Below are 20,072 nucleotides of genomic sequence, written 5' to 3' on the forward strand. Positions count from 1 at the left end.
TGATTTGTATTTACAGTATGTAGTTATTTACCCACCACTTTGTAGTGCATAACTAGTGAAACTATTAGCATATATTGACCAATGATTGATTGATGCTTACATTATATTAACTTTCTCTAAATTGTTGGTATGGAAAGTTACAGACTTGCAAAATTGGGGAGAAGGCTATCATGGTTTCTTTAGTGCTTTTGTCTAATTGTAATTCCCTCTTTGTGTTTTAGGTAAGCAGAATTTTATATAGTTTCTGTACTGCATTCAAACGTTCTTCCAGACAAGTGTCTGATGTTAAAGACTCAATCATCCCGACTCCTGACAGTGATGTGTTTACCTTCAGTGTCTCCTTGGAGGTCAAAGAAGATGATGGAAAAGGAAACTTTAGGTGAGGATATCTGAAAAGAATAATGTGTAAAAAAGTTAGCATTGTGCCCGAGATACAGTATTCACTAGCATGCTTTCTAGACACTAGGTCACATTCACATTTAGCTTAAGATAGATCAAGAAATATTTGGCTGGTGGGTGATCATAGTTCACTGTTCTCCCACTTCTCAGTCAAATCATTGTAATTATTAAAAGAATCTGATACAGAACATTAAGTAAAAATGATAAAATCTGGGCATAAGGCTGTAATTTTGTCACATGGAGAATCACATTTTGTAAAGTGTCCCCTAGGACTGTAGTTACATATGGCTGTGAGTTGCTATGTAGAAACTGAACCCAGGTTTTCTCTCTGCAAGTACAAGTACTCTTAACCACCAGTCCAGCCCTCCAGCCCCTTATTTAAATATTCTTCACCAAAATTATTTTTCATTGTTGCTGTTAGCACATTATATGGTTTCACTATCATTTAGTCACTTTTTTCTAATATACATTGTATTTTTTCAAAAGTGAGTAGTAATAGACATGGCTGTTATATTTAACAATCACCCATATACATTAACTGTGTCTTTTTTGAGGCAGAGTCTCACTACATAGCCCTTGTCTGGTCTTGAACTTACAGAGATCTGCCTGCCTCTTCCTTCCAAGTGCTAGGATTAAAGATGTACATAACTATACTTGGCCTTTAATGTTTTTATTTTCTAACAATAATTGCTAGATAGTCACCTACATTTTTACCAATAAAAAAGTGAATGTCAGACTGAATAATTTGCTGGAAGTATTTTTCTTTTTCTGAAATGACAACTAGTATGTCTGTTAGCATGTAAGCATACTTTATTTATTCATTATGGGAATAGTTACTTATCTTTTGTATGATTTTAATTAGCTTGCTATAATCTGTACCATTTTGTCTATCTTTTATTTATATTTACTTGGATATGTAAAAGTAGTTTTACATTCTTATTGCTAAAAAGAATAATGTGTTCTGTTTTTTTTCTTGGGTTTGATTATGGTATGGGTACCAGTGATCATAGCAGCTAGACTAGAATGGGACAGTCTTTGGAAAGTAATTAAGCATTATTTTACAGTTTGTTATACTTCAAAGTTAAATTTGAAATTGTACCATGTTGTTATAGTTTTAGAAACTGCATTTAACCTTGATTGGGAGATAAAAATGTCAGGCTCTTGTAATCCATGATCAAAATTTCTAGAAATAATGTTGCTAGTTATAAAATTTATTGTGTTGTATCTATATGAAGTGAGATTCAATATGTCTTAAGAATATAGTATTCTCACTGGGCTCTGGTGGTGCATTCCTTTAATCCCAGCATTAAAGGAGTCAGAGGCAAGCTGGATCTATGAGGCCAGCCTGGTCTACAGAGTGAGTCCCAGGCACCCACATGGAGAAACCCTGTTTTGAGAAATAAAAACAAACAAGCCAACAAACCAAAACCACAAAGTATAGTATTCTTGGTTTAATACCTTATTATTTGGTCCTTATTTTAGAATGTTATCTTATTCTGTTGCTAATTTGTTTTTTTTTTTATGTATATATTTCAGTCCTGTGCCTAAGGATAGAGATAAATTTTATTTCAAAATAAAGCAAGGAATAGAGAAGAAGGTTGTGATTACAGTTCAGCAACTGTCTAACAAAGAATTAGCCATTGAGAGGTAAGCAGCTTGTCTTTACATTGTATCTCGGCCTGGTATTGGCACTGCCAGTGTGTCTCAGATGGAACCCCAGCCTCCCTTCTTTCCTCCCTCTCACCCCTTACTGCCCCCGTAGATCTCCTCCTATTGAGTCAATCCTTTTGTTCATATCACCCTTAACACTTATTTATATCTAGGGAAATCAGTTATTTCATTTTTTAGCTTTTAAAGTATATATATATGTATGTATATACATATATATATAATATTTATGATTGTGTGTGTGTGTTTGTGTATGTGTCTTTGTCTCTGTGCACATGTGTGCATGTGTGTAGAGACCCTAGTCTCAGATGTTATTCCTCCTCAGGTGCTGTCTTTCTTTGAGGCTGGGTCTCTCATTGATTGTTGGTAAGGCTAGGATGGCTGACCCCTGAACCCTTAGGATCTGTTTCTCTCCATCTCCCCAGGTTTTGTAATAATGTACACATTGCCATACTTGTTTTATTATTTATTAATTTTTATTTGCATTTCAAATGTCATCCCTCTTCGTGGTCTCCCCTCTGCAAAACCCCCATTCCATTCCCCCTCTCCTTTGCCTCTAAGAGGGTGCTTCCCCACTCACTCCTGCCTTACCCCTCTAGCATCCACCTTCACTGGGGCAACAAGCCTTCACAGGACCAAGTGCCTCGTCTCCCATTGATGCCAGATAAGGCAGTCCTCTGATACATATGTAGTGGAAGCCATAGACCCACCCATGTATACTCCTTGGTTGGTGGTTTAGTCCCTGGGAGCTCTGAGGGGTCCATTTAGTTTATATTGTTGGTCTTCCTGTGGGGCTGAAATCGGCTTCAGCTCCTTCAGTTCTTCCCCTAACTCTTCCTTTGGGGTTCCTGGGCTCAGTGACATGGTTGGCTGTGAGTATTTGCATCTGTCTTAGTCAGGTGCTGGCAGAGCCTCTCAGAGGATAGCCATACCAGGCTTCTGTCTGTAAGCATATCTTAGCATCAGCAATAGTGTGTCAGGGTTTGGTATTTGCAGATGGGATGGATCCCAACGTAGGGCGGTCTCTGGATGGATATCCATATTCCATACTTGCTTTTTAATCTTGGTTTTGGGGATCAAACTCAGGTCTCATATCTATGTTGTAGGCACTTTACTGATTAAGCTATTTCCACAGTCCGAAGGATATGAGTATTTGTGTGTGTATGAGTATTTAATATATATTTTAAAACAATTTTTTGGTTCTGATTTTTGTTTGGGTATTTTGCCTGCCATTATGTTCTTGTACTACATACATATAGCACCTAAGTGAGCCAAAAGAAGGCATCAGATCTTGTGGAGCTCAGTGGAATTATAGAAGGTTGTGAAACATGATGTGTGTGCTAGGAACTGAACCCAAGTCCTCTGAAAGAGCAATAAGTACTCTTAAATTGCCGAATGATCTTTCCAGCACACAGTACAGTACAGAGTACAATGTTTGTGTTATAACAAGTTAGCTACAGTGGGTGTGTAGGTCAACTTGAATTGGTTGTCTTCTACCGACCATGTGGTACCCAAGAAATGAATTCAGAGCAGTTTTGGGGCTTGTTGGCAAACACTGTTATCACTGAGCCGTCTTATTTGAGTTTCCCTTTTACTACAATATTGTTTATTTTGGGTTTGCCCAATACTTCCTTATAATCAGATTCAGGTTGTATATGCAGATTTAATATTCAAATTGTCCAGGTGTGCTTCACAAAGTATTGATTTTGAAGATTCTTGATAGTGAGTTGTTCTTTGCTAGTTACGGTAATTTTGATTCCAATCCAGATGTCTGATTTCTTCACTGTTAGTCTTTTCCCACTTATAACTAGTAAGTAGTCTGTAAGGGACATTTTTTAAGACTACAAAGAAAAAAAAACCAACAACACCCCCAAACCAAAACCTCCAAATAACCCAAACACTGATCCCTTTTAAATTGTGTTTTTTGACTTAGCATTCATTTATGATTCATTTCCATTTCAATTAGCTTGAATAGAGTGACCTTGAATGTGTGTGTAGTTGAGTGCTGTATTGTATTTTCTTTGCTAACTTGGTTAAACATTTACACATACACTTTGAAAATAGATAGAAACAAATAACAGGAATGTTAATTTGACTATTCATACACTTAGAAAATAATTTATTCACCCTTTCCAGTAATGTTCAATTTTAGTGTCTCTGTCATCACATAGGCTACTTAGAGCAAAGATATTTTTTCCAGAGCGTAATATCTCAACTTTTGCTGCTTAAATTATTTGAGAGAAACTTTTTGAATTATTATTTGTTGTTTTCATTAGACATTTTCCAAAGATTTAAACGTTAGGATAATTGTTTTTAAAAGTAATTCTAGGACTGGAGAGATGGCTCAGTGGTTAAAAGCACTGACTGCTCTTCCAGAGGTCCTGAGTTCAATTTCCAGCAATCACATGGTGGCTCATAACCATCTGTAATGGTATCTGGTGTATCTGAAGACAGCTACAATGTACATATATATATATATATATATATATATATACATACAGTGTACTTATATATATATAATAAATAAGTATTTAAAAAGTAAGTCTATATTTCACCATCTACTATTTTGTTTTAATTATTTTATTTTTCTTTCCCTTTTCTTTCTGTGGTAGAAATTGAAGCTAAGATATGTAAATGCTAGACAAGTTCTACCCATGACCCATTGATCCATCTGTCTGTCTATCTGTCTGTCTGTCTGTCTGTCTGTCTGTCTGTCTGTCTGTCTATCTATCTATCTATCTATCTATCTATCTATCTATCTATCTATCATGTATCTTTGAGATTAAACATATTGAGCTGTATGTAGTTGAACATGACCTTGAACTTATTGATCTTCTTACCTCCTATTTATAAATTCTGGGATTACTGGCAGGTGGCACCATACCCGTTGACCTCTATTTCTTTATGTTCTGTGTATGGGTGTTTTGCCTGCATGTATGTCTGTGTACCATATATGTGTATGGTACCATTGAGAGTGGATGAGGTTATTAGAACACCTAAACTAGAGCTTACAGATATTTGTGATTTGTCATGTGGAGCTGGGAATTGGACCCAGGTCCTTTGGAAGATCCTTTAGTGCTCTTCTGAGCCATTTCTCCAGATCTCTATTTTTTAGATTTACTTATTTTTATTTTATCCATATGAAATGTTTTGCCTTCCTGTATGTCTCTGCACTTTGTCTGTGCTGTGTTTGAAGATTCCAGAAGAGGATATTGAATTCCTTTGGTACTGAAGTTAAATAAGGTTCTTAGGGGTTGAGTGCACAATGGGAATTGAACCCATGTCCTTGGAAGAACAGTTAATTCTTTTAACTATTGAGCCATCTCTCCAGCCCTCTATTTTCTCATAAATTGACAAAGAGAAATTATATATGTTTGAGACTATACTAATTATATCACAGGATGATTATTTTATTTTAATATAGCAGTACTTCCTCAATCTCCAAATAACAGCTTTGTTAGTTTGTGCTACACATATAACATTGCATACATGTACACATGTACTTCTGTCATATCCACTTTATCACCTTCTCTTGTTGCCCTTTCATCTAGTTTTGCTCCCTTTTCCAAATACTTCCCTTTATACTTTTATGCTCCCCCCACTCCAGATTACGACTCCATCATGTCCAGTCTTTGTCCAGTCATTGAGTGCAGGCACCTAGGCTTGTTCTACAACTGGTTCTTATGAGTAGAGCTGCAGTGAGCACGGGTATGCAGGTATCCCTACTGTTTGTAACTTCAGAGACTACTCTAGAGGGGTGTAGGGCTGTAGTTCTTGTTCTAGTTTTGTGAGGAACTGGTAGTGATTTTTATTATGGCTGCACTAATGCATCCTTTTCCAAGCATGAATAAAGAATTTACACCTTAACCCTCTCATCTTTGACAGCATTTGTTTCTTGTCTTCTTGGTGCTAGATTTAGCTGGAGTACAATGGAATCTCAATGTAGTTTTTAGTAGAATTTATTTGACTCCTAAAGGCTGCTGCTAGTTTTTCATGGTTATTGGTTATTGTACTTGTTTGAGGACTGTTCAGTTCATTTGCTTACTCACTGATTAGATTATTTGTTCTGGCTTTTAGGTTTTAATTTCTAGATATTTTGAAAATTAATCACTTGATAGTTGGATAACTGCTTAGACTTCCTTCTGTTCTATGAATGTTTCTTGGTGCTGGTACTTGTCACCCTCGAAGAAGCTTCTTAGTGTGAGCCGTCTCATCTGCTCTTCTTGATATTGCATTCTGGGCTGTTAGAGTCTGTTCAGGAAGTCGTTGCCTATCCTTTTATCTTGAACTGTTTTCTGCTTGCTTTTCTCTAATAGCTCAATGTGATAAGGTCTTTTATCCAGTTGAGTTGATTTTTCTAGCAGGTAAAATAACTATCTTGATGATTATCACATATGCTCAACTATGGGTTATAGTTATCAGTGGTTAATAAATTCATGCCAATTATTTGGTTCCTTTCATTTTTTTCTTTTCTTTCTTTCTTTCTTTCTTTTTTTTCCCATTTAGCTGATCTCTGTAGTATATAAATGGGAATTGGCTTGAGATTGCTTCCTTTGGCAAAACTATCTGTGATGTGGGAGATTTTATACATACTTAGTTTAATCTGCTTTCAAAAGAAGCAAAACTTTGCCTTTTATTATGCCAAATGCCTTTAAATCATGAAGTGTAAATGGTAGAATTTGATTAGATTAATCCAGTAGGTGGCAGTCTCATCAAGAGAATTCTTAACACTGGAATCCACACAGTTATTTTATAATAGAAAGACAGTTGATGTGAAAGGATATATAGTTCAGATTACATAAGATGAGTGTGTTTTGTCAAAGAAAAAAAATTTAAAGAAAGAAAATTAAATAAAATTTATTTAAAAGTATATCAAAGTAAAAATATGAAATCTCCATTATATTCTAAAGTAGAAATAACATCTCATTAAATTCCAGGTGCACTTCACATCCATCTGGAATTCTAATTCTTAGGTTTTTTTTTTTTTAATACTTCAGATTTACTAGGAAACAAGCTACTACTTTTATATTCTTTCAGGCACCTCATATATTGATGTTGATATACTGCTGTTTTCTTTCTTAGCCCCTTTATCAGAAAATACTATTTTGTTTATCTCAGCTCTTAGCACAGTATTTGAAATACAAAGCCTTATAGTTAGGTACGTAACCCTTCTCTTCTGTGTACTGTTGTCAGCAGTGTGACCAATGCGGTGTAGGTGCTGTGATAGTGTTTGTTTCACAGTTGAGGAGAGGGAGGCACGGGGCTTCAATACTTTGCTGTGGTCAGACAGATGGTTCTGATTAAGTCTGTCTACTACTAAAATTCATGTTTCTACTTCCTGCTTCAATTTAAAAAGATAATGAAGTGTATAAAATTTTTATTGGCTAAATGTTTTGAAATATGAAATACATTATTTAACACTATCTGTAATATACTCTATTTTTAAAAGAAGAGAAATGAGAAATGTTCCCTGTCTCAACAATTTCTATCGTATTTTTCTTTTCTGATTTACCCATGTTGATATAGAAATGTGACATATAAAGCTGTAAGACCTGTGGGAAGAGATTTTACTGCACTAGTCTGTTTCTAGGGATAGAATGAAAGTTATTGGGTGTGGGTTTTGAATGAAATATCCCCAATAATAGCAGGCATTTGAACACTTGATTCCAAGTTAATGGTGCCGTTTGGGAAGTTTAGGGAGCCTGTGTTTGTTAGAGGAAGTATATCACTGTAGGCTACCTTTGAGAGTTTACCCTGCTGTTGTTTCATCTTGTCTCTCTCTGCCCTGTGATTCTGGTTCAAGATGTGGACTCACAGCTCCCCTACTGCTGCAGTGCCTCCACTGCATTATCACAGCTCTCTAGAACTACAGCGATAGACTCTTTGTTCTTTAAGTTACCTTAGTTCTGGTGTTCATTACAGTGGCACGAAGGTAAATACTACTGAAGTTGTTATCAAAATGGGATATTGCTATGACAGACTGGACTGTATGTGTTTTTGAGGAATGTGGGTCATCGGAGTTTGGGAGACAGTGGTGCTGTCTATTGTTCCCCTGAAAAGATTTTCTCACAACTGTAGGCAGTCTCTTTATGCTGGTAATTACTTTTAATTTTGATTCCATTTGTATTTAATTTTGATTTAGTCTCATGTACAATATATGCTGGTATGTCTTGGACATTCAGGAAGCTTTGCCTCTACCTATATCACTTTCTTGTTTGTGTCTTTGTAACATATTCTTTTATTTTCTGTACTGCTGCCTGACTTGGAACTCATGATAGATCAGGATAGCCTTAAACTTACAGTCTCAGCCTTCTGAATGCTGATAAAAATGTATATTCAACAGCTATTGGATGAAATGTTTTCAGATATATTAAGTCTGTTTGCTTTGTTCTATGACTTAGTTTACATGTTTGCTTGTTGATTTTCTGTCTACTTAGAAAAGTGCAAGTCTGGCCTATTGACTATACTTGAGTATTTCTCTCTCTTTATAATTAATAATGTGTTTCTTTTGGCTTTTCATTTCATTGTTGAGTACTTAAATCCCAACATTTCTGATTTTTACACGGAATTTCAGTGTAGTGAGTTTCTTATTCATATTTCTTAGTATGTTTTAAATTTCTTTATGTTATTTGCCTATATTCTCTAACGTCTCACTGAGATTTTTTTTACAACTTTCTTTAAAAAATGGGAGATACATGTACATATTTTTAAAGGATTTTGGCATAAAACTATGAATATATTTTTGTCATTTACTGAACTTCTTTATTTTACTTTTTACAACTTTATTTTAAAAAACAAAGATAAATGTACAGATTATAAGCATTTTTTGCATAAAAGTATACAATACATTTTTGTCAGTACTTGGTTTTATTTTTTTTAAAGGTTTGATAGTGTGATTAAGATCTTACTAGTTACAATGAGCATAAACTACATGCAAAACAAGATGTAACCTGGAAATAGTCAAAGTTTTCTTGGTGTGTAAAGATTTTTTTAAATTTAATTTTATTTTTTTACAATGAGCAAACAGTACTTGTAATACAGGGTGTAACCCGGAATTTGTCAATGTGTTCTTGGTGGGTAAGGATTGAGCATGCCTTTTTTTTTTGTTTGTTTTGTTTTGTTTCCTTTTTTTCTTGGACTTCACAAAGTCTGTGAGTTGTTTCTGGGGCAGTGCGAGCCTCTGGGGTTAGCATCCCACCATCAGTGACTGCATATTATGTCTGTTCTTTTGTGACTGGGTTATCTCACTCAGGATGATATTCTCTAGATGCAGCCATTTTCTTAAGAATTTGGTTAAGTTGTTGTTTCTGGTGACTGGGTAGTATTCCATTGTGTAAATATACCACAATTTTTGTATCCATTCATCTACTGAAGGACATCTGGGTTCTTTCCAGCTTCTGGCTATTATAAATAGAGCTGCTATGAACATTGTGGTGCATGTGTCTTTGTTGTACGTTGGAGTGTCTCTGGGGTAAATGCCCAGAAGTGGAATAGCTGGGTCTTCAGGTAGTACTATGTCCAATTTTCTGAGGTATCGCCAGTCTGATTTCCAGAGTGGTTGTATCAGTTTACAACCCCACCAACAGTGAGGAAGTATTCCTCTTTCTCCGCAACCTTGCCAGCATCTGTTGTCATCTGAGTTTTGGATCTTGGCCAATCTGACTGGTGTGAGGTGGAATCTCAGGGTTGTTTTGATTTGCATTTCTTTGAAGGCTAAGGATGTCGAGCACTTCTTCAGATGTTTCTTAGCCATTTGATATTCCTCAATTGAGAACTTTTTGTTTAGCTCTGTACCCCATTTTTTAATAGGGTTGTTTGATTCTCTGGTGTCTAGCTTTTTGAGTTCTTTGTATACCTTGGATATTAGGCCTCTATCTGATATGGAGTTGGTAAAGATCTTTTCCCATTCTGTTGGCTGCCGTTTTGTTTTCTTGACAATGTCCTTAGCCTTACAGAAACTTTGCAATCTCATTAACTGCCATTTGTTAATTTTTGACCTTAGAGCTTGAGCCATTGGTGTTTTGTTCAGAAAATTTTCTCCTGTGCCTATGTGTTCTAAGGTTTTCCCTACTTTCTCATCTAATAGTTTCAGTGTATCTGGTTTAATGTGGAGATCTTTGATCCACTTACACTTGAGCTTTGTACAAGGAGATAAGAAAGGGTCTATTTTCATTCTTCTGCATGCTGAGTGCCAGTTGGACCAGTACCATTTGTTGAATAGGCTGTCCTTTTTCCATTGAATGTTTACAGCTCCTTTGTCAAAAATCAGGTGACCATATATGTGAGGGCTCATTTCTGGATCTTCTATTCTATTCCATTGATCCACATGCCTATTTCTGTACCAGTACCATGCCGTTTTCAGCACAATTGCCTTGTAATATAGCTTAAGATCAGGGATAGTGATTCCCGCAGATGTTTTCTTGTTTTGAGGATGAGTTTCACTATTCTAGGTCTTTTGTTGTTCCATATGAAATTGCATATTGATCTTTCCAACTCAATGAAGAACTGGGTTGAATTTTTGATGGGGATTGCATTGAATCTGTAGATTGCTTTTGGTAGGATGGCCATTTTTAAAATGTTGATCCTTCCAATCCATGAGCATGGGAGATCTTTCCATTTTCTGAGATCTTCCTTGATTTCTTTCTTTAGGGGTTTGAAGTTCTTGTCCTACAGGTCCTTCACTTGCTTAGTTAGAGTCACACCAAGGTATTTCATAGTTTTTGTGACGATTGTGAAGGGTACCTTTTCCCTAATTTCTTTCTCCACATGTTTGTCTTTTGAGTATAGGAAGGCTACTGATTTGTTTGAGTTAATTTTATATCCAGCCACTTTGATGAACTTGTTTATCAGCTGTAGGAGTTCTCTGGTGGAATTTTTGGGGTCACTTAAGTACACTATCATGTCATCGGCAAAGAGTGATGTTTTTATCTCTTGCTTTCCGATTTGTATCCCCTTGATCTCCTTTTGCTGTCTAATTGCTCAAGCCAGGACTTCCAGTACTATGTTGAATAGGTAGCGGGAGAGTGGGCAGCCTTGTCGAGTCCCTGATTTTAGTGGGATTGCTTCAAGATTCACACTATTAAGTTTGATGTTGCCTGTTGGTTTGCTGTATATTGCTTTTATTATGTTTAGGTATGGACCTTGGATTCCTGTTCTTTCCAGGACTTTTAACATGAAGGGGTGTTGAATTTTGTCAAATGCTTTTCTCAGCATCTAGTGAGATGACCATGTGATTTTGTTCTTTGAGTTTGTTTATATGATGGATTACATTGATGGATTTCCTTATATTAAACCATCCCTGCATCCCAGGGATGAAGCCTACTCGGTCATGGTGAATGATTGTTTTGATGTGTTCTTGGATTCGGTTTGCAAGGATTTTGTTGAGTATTTTTGCATCAATGTTCATAAGTGAGATTGGTCTGAAGTTCTCTTTTCTTGTAGGGTCTTTGTGTGGTTTAGGTACGAGGGTTTTTGTAGCCTTCAAAAAATGAGTTAGGTAGTATTTTATCTGATTCTATCTCATGGAAATAGTTGGAGAGTATTGGTGTTAAGTCTGCAATAAATGTCTGATAAAATTCTGCACTGAACCCGTCTGGACCTGGGCTTTTTTTGGTTGGGAGGCTTTTGATGACTTCTTCTATTTCTTTAGGTGTTATGGGATTATTTAGATGGTCTACTTGGTCCTCGTTTAACTTTACGATCTTGTATCTGTCTAGGAATTTGTCCATTTCCTCCAGATTTTTCAACTTTGTCGAGTATAGGTTTTTGTAGTAGGATCTGATGATTTCTTGAATTTCCTCAGTTTCTGTTTTTATGTCTCTACTTTCCTTTCTGATTTTGTTAATTTGTATACTCTCTCTTTGTCCTCTAGTTAGTCTGACTAGGGGTTTATCAATCTTGTTGATTTTCTCAAAGAACCAGCTCTTGGTTTTGTTGATTTTTTTCAATGGGTCTTTTTGTTTCTATTTGGTCTATTTCTGCCCTAATTTCGATTATTTCTTGCCGTCTACTCTTCTTGGGTGTATCTGCTTCCTTTTGTTCTAGAGCTTTTAGCTGTGCTGTCAGGTTGCTGATGTAAGCTCTCTCCAGTTTCTTTTTGGAAGCACTTAGGGCTATGAGTTTTCCTCTCAGTACTGCTTTCATGCATAGGTTTGGGTATGTTGTGTTTTCGTTTTCATTGAATTCTAGAAAATCCTTAATTTCTTTCTTTATTTCTTCTTCGACCCTGCTATCCTTTAACAGAGAGTTGTCTAGTTTCCATGTGTATGTGGGCTTTTTGTTGTCTTTGTTGTTGTCAAAGACCAGCCGTAGACCATAGTTATCTGAGAGGATGCATGGGAGTATTTCAATCTTCTTATATCGATTGAGGCTCGTTCAGTGTCCAATTATGTGGTCAATTTTCGAGAAGGTGCCATGGGGTGGTGAGAAGAAGGTATATTCTTTTACTTTAGGATGATATGTTCTGTAGATATCTATTAATTCCAGGTTGTTCACAATCTCTGCTAGTTTTGCAGTGTCCTTGTTCAGTTTCTGTTTCCATGATCTGTCCATTGGTTTAAGTGGGGTATTAAAATCTCCCACTGTTATTGTGTGGGGTGAAATGTATTTTTTGAGGTTTAGTAGGGTTTCTTTAATGAATGTGGGTGCTTTTTTATTTGGAGCATATATGTTAAGGATTGAGAGTTCCTCCTGACAGATTTACCAGGTAATGAGTAAAAATTGTCCTTCCTTATCTTTTTTGATAACTTTTGGTTGGAGATTCACTTTATTTGATATTAGAATAGCCACTTCAGCTTGCTTCTTGGGGCCGTTTGCTTGGAAGTTTTTTTCCCACCCTTTTACTCTGAGATAGTGTCTGTCTTTGTCTCTGAGATGAGTTTCCTGTATGCAGCAAAAGGCTGGATTTTGTTTATGTATACAGTCTGATAGCCTATGTCTCTTTATTGGGGGAGTTGAGTCCATTTATGTTAATAGATATCAAGGAATAGTTGTTTCTGTTTCCTGTTATTATTGCTTTTGTGGGTTGAGTTGTGTCTGTGTCTTTTTCTTCTTTTGGTTTTTTTGCTTAGTAGTTTTTTTTTTTTTTTTTACTAGGATGTATTTCCCCTCAATGTATTGGGTTTTCCACCTATAATTCGTTGTAGTGCTGGGTTTGTGATCAGATATTATGTAAATTTAGATTTGTCTGTAAATATCTTCATCTCTCCATCTACGATGATTGATAATTTCCTGGGTATAGCAGCTTGGGCTCTCTTAGGGTGTGCATGATGTCTGTCCAGGCTCTTCTAGCTTTCATAGTCTCTGTTGAGAAATCGGGTGTGATTCTGATTGGTCTGCCTTTATATGTTACCTGATCTTTTTCCCTTACTGCTTTTAGTATTCTTTCTTTGCTTTGGGCACTTGGTGTTTTGACTATTATGTGTCGGGAGGTATTTCTTTTCTGGTCCAACCAATTTGGAGTTCTGAAGGCTTCTTTTATGCTTGTGGTTATCTCATTCTTAAGGGTAGGGAAGTTTTCTTCTACAATTTTGTTAAAGATATTTACTGTGCCTCTTAGTTGATATTCTTCACCCTCTTCTATTCCTATTATCCTTAGGTTTGGTCTTCTGATTGTGTCCTGGATCTCCTGGACATTTTGGGTTAGGAGCTTTTTGTTTTTTGCATCTTCTCTGGCTGTTTTGTCTATGTTTACAATGTTGTCTTCTGCCCCCGAGATTCTCTCTTCCATCTCTTGTAGTCTATTTGAAATGCTTGCTTCCATGACTCCTGATTTCTTTTTTAGGTGTTCTACCTCTAGGGTTATCTCTTTTAGTGTTTTCTTTATTGTGTCAATTTCCGTTTTAAATTCCTTCTTCCATTCCTTTATCTCTTTGGTTCTGTCTTCCTCTAGTTCTTTGAGTTCTTTGTGTGTTTTTCTTGTTTCCTCTTTAAAAGCTTCTGATTCTCTTTGCTTTTCTTCCCGTTCTTGTTTAAGTATCTCTATCAGCGTCTTGAGGTATGATTTCAGGTCTGCGTCTTCTTTTTCTGGAGTGTTTGGCATTCCAATGTTTGCTTTTATGGGAGAGCTGGGTTCTGGTGTTGCCAGGTTGTCTTGGTTTCCTTGGGATATACTCTTTTGCTTTCCTCTTGCCATCTTGTTGTCAGTGATATGTTCTTGCCTTTCCCTTGTATCTGTTCTGTGTCCCTGGATTTCCACTGGTCCAGGTGGCAGATGGGCCGAGCCATGTTCTGCGCCCCAAATTTACCGGGTAGAAACAGAGGTTCCAATGCTGTGTTCCTGGTCCCTGGATTAGGCAGGGCGGGGGTGCACTTTCCTTGCACACTCTGCATTGATCTCTCTGCTCCCTGGCTTCCCAGATCTCCTACTCACCAGTCTTTAAAACTTTAGGAACTGCTGGTCCGGGTGGCAGATGGGCCGAGCCCTGTTCTGCGCCCCAAAGTCGCCAGGTGGAAGCAGAGGTTCCAATCCTCACTGAGTTTCTTTAGGGGCATTATTTTTCATTCATTTCAGATTACTTTTAAATTAGAGCCTATTACTGGGTAATTAATTTTTTTCCTTTGTAGTGCCATTTTCTTATTTCTCCTTTCCTTACATTGTCAGTTGTGCATTTGGCTAAATTTCATTATTTCCAATTTTATGAAATAGATCCCTTGACTTGCAGAGCAAGGATAGGTCCCTCCATGCTCACTAGGAGCAAAGTTGAATAACCAGCTGCACTTTACAGTTAAGGGGTGTTGTGAGGACTTCCCTAGATCCTTTCCAGTATATGAAGATATTTACTGGGACTATATTCTTTGACTCTTACCTTTTAGAACTGGGAACTCCATCAGGATTCCTCTCAGATCCCTATACTCAGGGATCTTGAGGCAGTGTCTTGCAGTCCTCACTGAAAATAAAGATCTTAGCTGGTACTTCAGAAGGGTTGGGTCCCAGGTGTGGTATGTTAAATGTTGTACTCACCTAGGAATTGTAGAAAGTTGGTGGCCCCTCCCTGAGCAGCTCATCACCTCTTCTACTACAGTCTTTCTACTACATACAGTTTTCAGTTTACCTAGACCATGGTTTATCTCTGGGCTCATGCTGTCTCCCCTTGCAACTGCCCACTGAACCAGGATGGAGAAGAAGCCTTTGGAGCTGAGGATCTCCAAAGTAGTAAGTTCAGACAGTAGGATCTTTCTTAAGATGTCTGCGAGTTTCAGCACATATGAGTATGTTTGGGGTGAAGACTTTGAGGGGTAAAGACCTAGAGTACCAGCTTGCTGTGCAAAACCCAGGCCTTTATTTTGTTATGTTTGCAAAGTTCTAGATTATATTCTTGTGAGTATCATCCAGACCCTTTCCCTTTAAAAGCACCACTGGGCAGTGAGTTTCCTCTCTCCTTACATAGCTATGTGACACCCAGTGCTGGAGTATGTGTTTCTCTTACTATTTTGATATCCTATATTTCTGAATTTTGTCTGGTCACCTGCTCTCTCCTGTTGCATTCCAGTTCTATTCTACACCCATGATTGTACATGCAGCTACATATCTGGAGAAAGAAGAGCTACAACATACTATTACTGGAAGGCATTGCTCATATCAGATGATGTAGAGTAAAAATTAAGACTTTGAACATTTGCAAAATAATTTAAAGATGTTTCTGTAATAGCTTCTGCTTCAATACTTAATTTTGCCAGCTGGCTCGAGGGAAAATAAATAGTGAGAAAGGGTAGTGAGAAGTGTCATATCCTGTAGCATGAGTGATTGACTACCTTTTTTTTGTGTTAGTTTCTCCAGTAAAAGATTCTTAGCTATGGAGTACTAAAAAAACAAACAAACAGACAAACAACTGGTGCCTTTAAAAAAAAATAACAAAATACTTTTCTAATATGGTTTGTTATTGCTAATGTTAATAGATGGTAGAATTTGAATTATTATTTTTCTGCCTTAGCTAATTTGATGTTAGGGTGTTAGGGATGTGTTTCAGTGGGAGAAGACTTAACCTCTCAGTGCCCTAGGTTTGATCTTTAGCACCACAGATGACAAACAACAGAACACTCTCCTCTTTACTGAGTTGGTGTTAGGTTGGTTTACTGAATTTTGTAAGTACTTGTTTTATCCCTAACGTAGCAAGTCATTATTGTTTCGTTTAGAATGAGGCTCAAGTCACTGACATGAAGTTGCCTAGATTTTAGTTTTTTGTCATGCTTTATTTTCCTATGTAAATTTATATATTCATGAACACTTTCAACAAATCAAGTGTTTTAGACATACAAATAAGTCAAAAAATTGGAGGGATAGTTCATATTCCACATGATATTTTAAGTGCTGTTCTGTGAACTTATTGGTCCTCTGTGGTATTTATTCTAGGTAGTATGGTTTAAATATGTTGTTTTCTTTTATTCTTGATTTTAGAAAATAGAATGTTGTTTGTATAAAAATATTTTCAATGTTCTTTACCAAATACTACCAGTCAGAATTGATAGAGAGTAGTTGGCATTATGAGGTGAATTATGAGGTAAGCTATTGGAAACTTTTTTTTGTTGTTGTCGCATGTTACTGCAAAGTGATTTATTAGATATCTTTGCCAGAATTTTACACCTAGAAGTGTGTAATCTTACACCTTCCACTGCTTGAGAGGCCCACTATTGTCTTTTCCCTGCTTTAAAAAGGCCAATGAAGAACCTCTCCCCCTCCCCTACCTGCTTCTTTCCCATGGCAGTTACAAAAGGAGACTAGTGAAATGATGAATACAAAGAATTCTAACAGAACCTCCAAACAACCAAACAACTATCAAAGGAAACCTCAAGTAAGAAGGACCTTTCATAGAAACCCCATCTCTTATTCTGGAAACCAAAGAGTGCACCATCAATCTGGATGAAACTCCTGGTCTCCCTCAGTCAGAGGATGACTCCAGATTCACAGTAGCATTAGTTTGCCTTAAATGGTCCTATTACAGTGACGCATGTTTGGCCTGAGGCTGTGAACCCTCTCTCTAGCTGAAAGAGGGTGTTGCTGTGGACTTCCATTCTAGGAAGGCATTTGTCCTCAAGGCCAAATATGTAGTTTTCTGGGTCCTCTTCCATGTAAAACATGAGTGGGTGTGAAAGTAGACAGGCACATTCCATCATTCCTGTCTCCTGTAGGCTTCTACTTGCTCTAGACAGAGCAATTCCAGACAGCTGGTTGCTTGGTGCCTATTGGAAACATTTATCTCTCAGCCTTTGTACTAGAACTTTTCTGTTCCTGGACTAAATACTGTATCCTGTTTAAGGAGGTGGCACCAAGGAGTAAGAGTTAACTATGTGATTGTAATATAGCTACTTTTCATGAGTTTATTTTAAGGATTACTTTTCCATATATCTCAATTAGGGTTTCTATTGCTTTTATAAACCGCCATGACCCAAAAGCAACTTGGAGAAGAAAAGGTTTATTTGTTTTACATATCCCAAATCACAGCCCATTGAGAGAGAAGGTAGGGACTCAAAGCAGAAGCCTGAAAGCAGGAACTGAGGCAGAAGCATAGAGGAGTGCTGCTTACTAGCTTGCTTCTCTTTGCTTGCTCAGTTCCTTTCTTAGACAAACCAGGACAACCTGCCCAGGGCTGGCACTACCCAAGAGGGCTGAACCCTACTACATCAGCTGTTACTCAGTAAAATGCCCCACAGATTTGCCTACTGGGTAGTCTGATGGAGCCATTTTCTCTGTTAATGGTGCCCTTTTCTTTGAAATGCCTAGATTTGAGTCAAATTTACAAAAACCAACCAGCACAATGTATGAGTAATGAAAACATACACTTTCTGTAATGTGTTCTTATATGTTGATTGATGTCTTAAGAGTTTGTTTTGTTGCTATTGTAGATTTGTTGTTTTGGATTGCCATTTGAAATAGATCCTTACTATCTATCCCTGGTTGGCAGGAGCTTATAGTGTAGACTAGGTTGGCCTTGAACTAAAAGAGATTCATCTGCCTCTGCCTTATGACTACTGCAATTAAAAACAATTCTTAGTTTGAAAAAGGAGGAAATTGTATCAATATTGCAGAGGTTTCATGTGCAGGTATTCAGTTCTCGCCAGTGGTGACCTTTGCATAGCTATAGTTCAGTATCACAAGTAGGAAATTGACACTAATAAAATCTACACACCTTAGACCTCTTTGGTGCCCTTTTAGATTTTCTTTCTGTTTTTTTTTTTTTTTTTTTTTCGTAAATAACATACTACTATGTTATAGTACACATTTCTCAATTTATTGGTTTAAATATTTGTGTAAGCTGTGAAATCGTTATAGTATTCTGTATGTCACTTGTCAGTTTATTCTTGTCTCCAATCTCTCATACCTGATTGTGGATCTTTAGACAGGTCTCCTTTTCTAGACAACACAATATTCAACGGTGACAGTAGAGGGTGCTGGAGGGACACTTCAGGGAAAAGGTGTTTCCCCTTCTGATGTGGTGTGATTATTTTTCTTGGTTTTGCCACAGACCTGAGAGTGAGGTTGGATGCTAGTTGTACATGCATGCGGTCTCGCCATGATCTCATACCTCTGGTTTTGGCACAGTGAGGCAACCATGTGGACCTCTCAATATAGACATAATGTGCTCTAGGCTCTGCACTACGTTATCTGGAATCTTGATTTTCTTTGCTTTTTTGTCGCCACTCTTAGCTGCCTGCTAACTGACTTTGCCTAGAGGGGATAGCACACTTTGCTATTCAAAGAGCTGCAATATAGGATGATCTGAATGTCAGGGAAAGATCTTCCCGACCCTTTCTGATTTTACTTTTACTTGAGATACCTTCCCTTTATCCTCCTATTACAGTAAATGAGTCTTTAAAAAATTCTTAATTTTAAATAGTTTTTAATTATATCTATGTGCTTGCGTAGGGATATATGCACATAAATATGGATGCCCTCAGACGCTAGAGGAGTTGGTTTCCTGTGGCTGGAGCTGCAGGTGGTTGTGGAAGATGAGAGTCAGGCTTGGGTCCTCTGGAAGAACAGTATGTGCTTGCTGAGCCATTTCTCCAGCCCTAAGTATTTTTCATAGTAGACCTTTCCTGTTCAGATTATTGTGTGCTCTATTCCATTATTGGATCTCAGTTAACAGATTAATTGGACTAGTTTCTAATGATATTAGCCAGTCCCACAGATAAATCAACCTTCTAATACTTTTCTGGGGGAACAAAACAAACAAGCTGACAGAACCCAAATTATTATTTTAGATAGCCCTAACTGTTGTGAAATTGTTATGGTAACAACTACTTGGTGGTAGTTTTTACCATGTGTTTATCTCATTCTAGGTTTCTCATATATAGACTTGTTTATACCGAAGCAAGAACTATAGAGGTGTTTTCTTTTTTCTTTTGGTAGGGTGCTATAGCATGGTATTTACCTTAGTAAGAAATATAGCTTGCTAAAAAGGGAGCATTGAATGAGAGCATCTTGCTTTTGTTTCCAAAGCCGTTCCCTTAACATCTGTGGGACCTTTTTAGACAGATTAAATTTAGGAATACATTTATATACTTATAGAAAGAGTAAAATTGTATTCTTACTAACAAAACATTGTTTATTTAATAACATTTTATCTTTATTTTTAATAGAAGCCTTTAAAAGGTCACACACACACACACACACACACACACACACACACACACATATATATGTCTATGTGTCTGTCATGTGTGCCAGTACCCTTGGGAGGACATCAGACCTTCTGGAGCTGGAGTTATAAGTGATTGGGAGCCATCTGAAGTGGGTGCTGGGAACTGAACTTAGGTTGTCTGGAAGAAGCATGTGCTCTTAGCTGCTGAGATATCTCTTTAACCACCTATTAATGGAAAAAAAAGTATTTACAAAGAATTTTGGAACCTTTCGAAGGAAGAGGGAGAAAAACCTAATAATATAATTTAGTTGGGCAGAAGATGGAGAGATCTCCCATGCTCATGGCTTGATGCAATTAACATTGTAAAAATGGCCATATTACCAAAACAACCTACAGATTCAATACACATAGTAATTCTAGCTCATC

The 20,072-nt window shown here is 37.1% G+C and overlaps 1 protein-coding gene across 2 annotated transcripts in view; it reads left to right on the plus strand.

Annotated features, from left to right (window-relative positions):
* Window positions 1-20,072, plus strand: part of RABGAP1L (RAB GTPase activating protein 1 like) — a gene marked incomplete at its 5' end in the record, with an annotated part of 560,236 nt that overhangs the window by 70,351 nt on the left and 469,813 nt on the right. For both annotated transcript variants that reach the window (XM_080920559.1, XM_080920560.1), the window contains 2 exons: window positions 222-379; window positions 1,936-2,046. In XM_080920559.1, coding sequence (XP_080776685.1) covers window positions 222-379; window positions 1,936-2,046 — 269 coding nt within the window. The remainder of the gene's footprint in view (window positions 1-221; window positions 380-1,935; window positions 2,047-20,072) is intronic.

Source organism: Micromys minutus (assembly GCF_963924665.1).
Source record: "Micromys minutus genome assembly, chromosome: 1".
Classification (NCBI taxonomy): domain Eukaryota; kingdom Metazoa; phylum Chordata; class Mammalia; order Rodentia; family Muridae; genus Micromys; species Micromys minutus.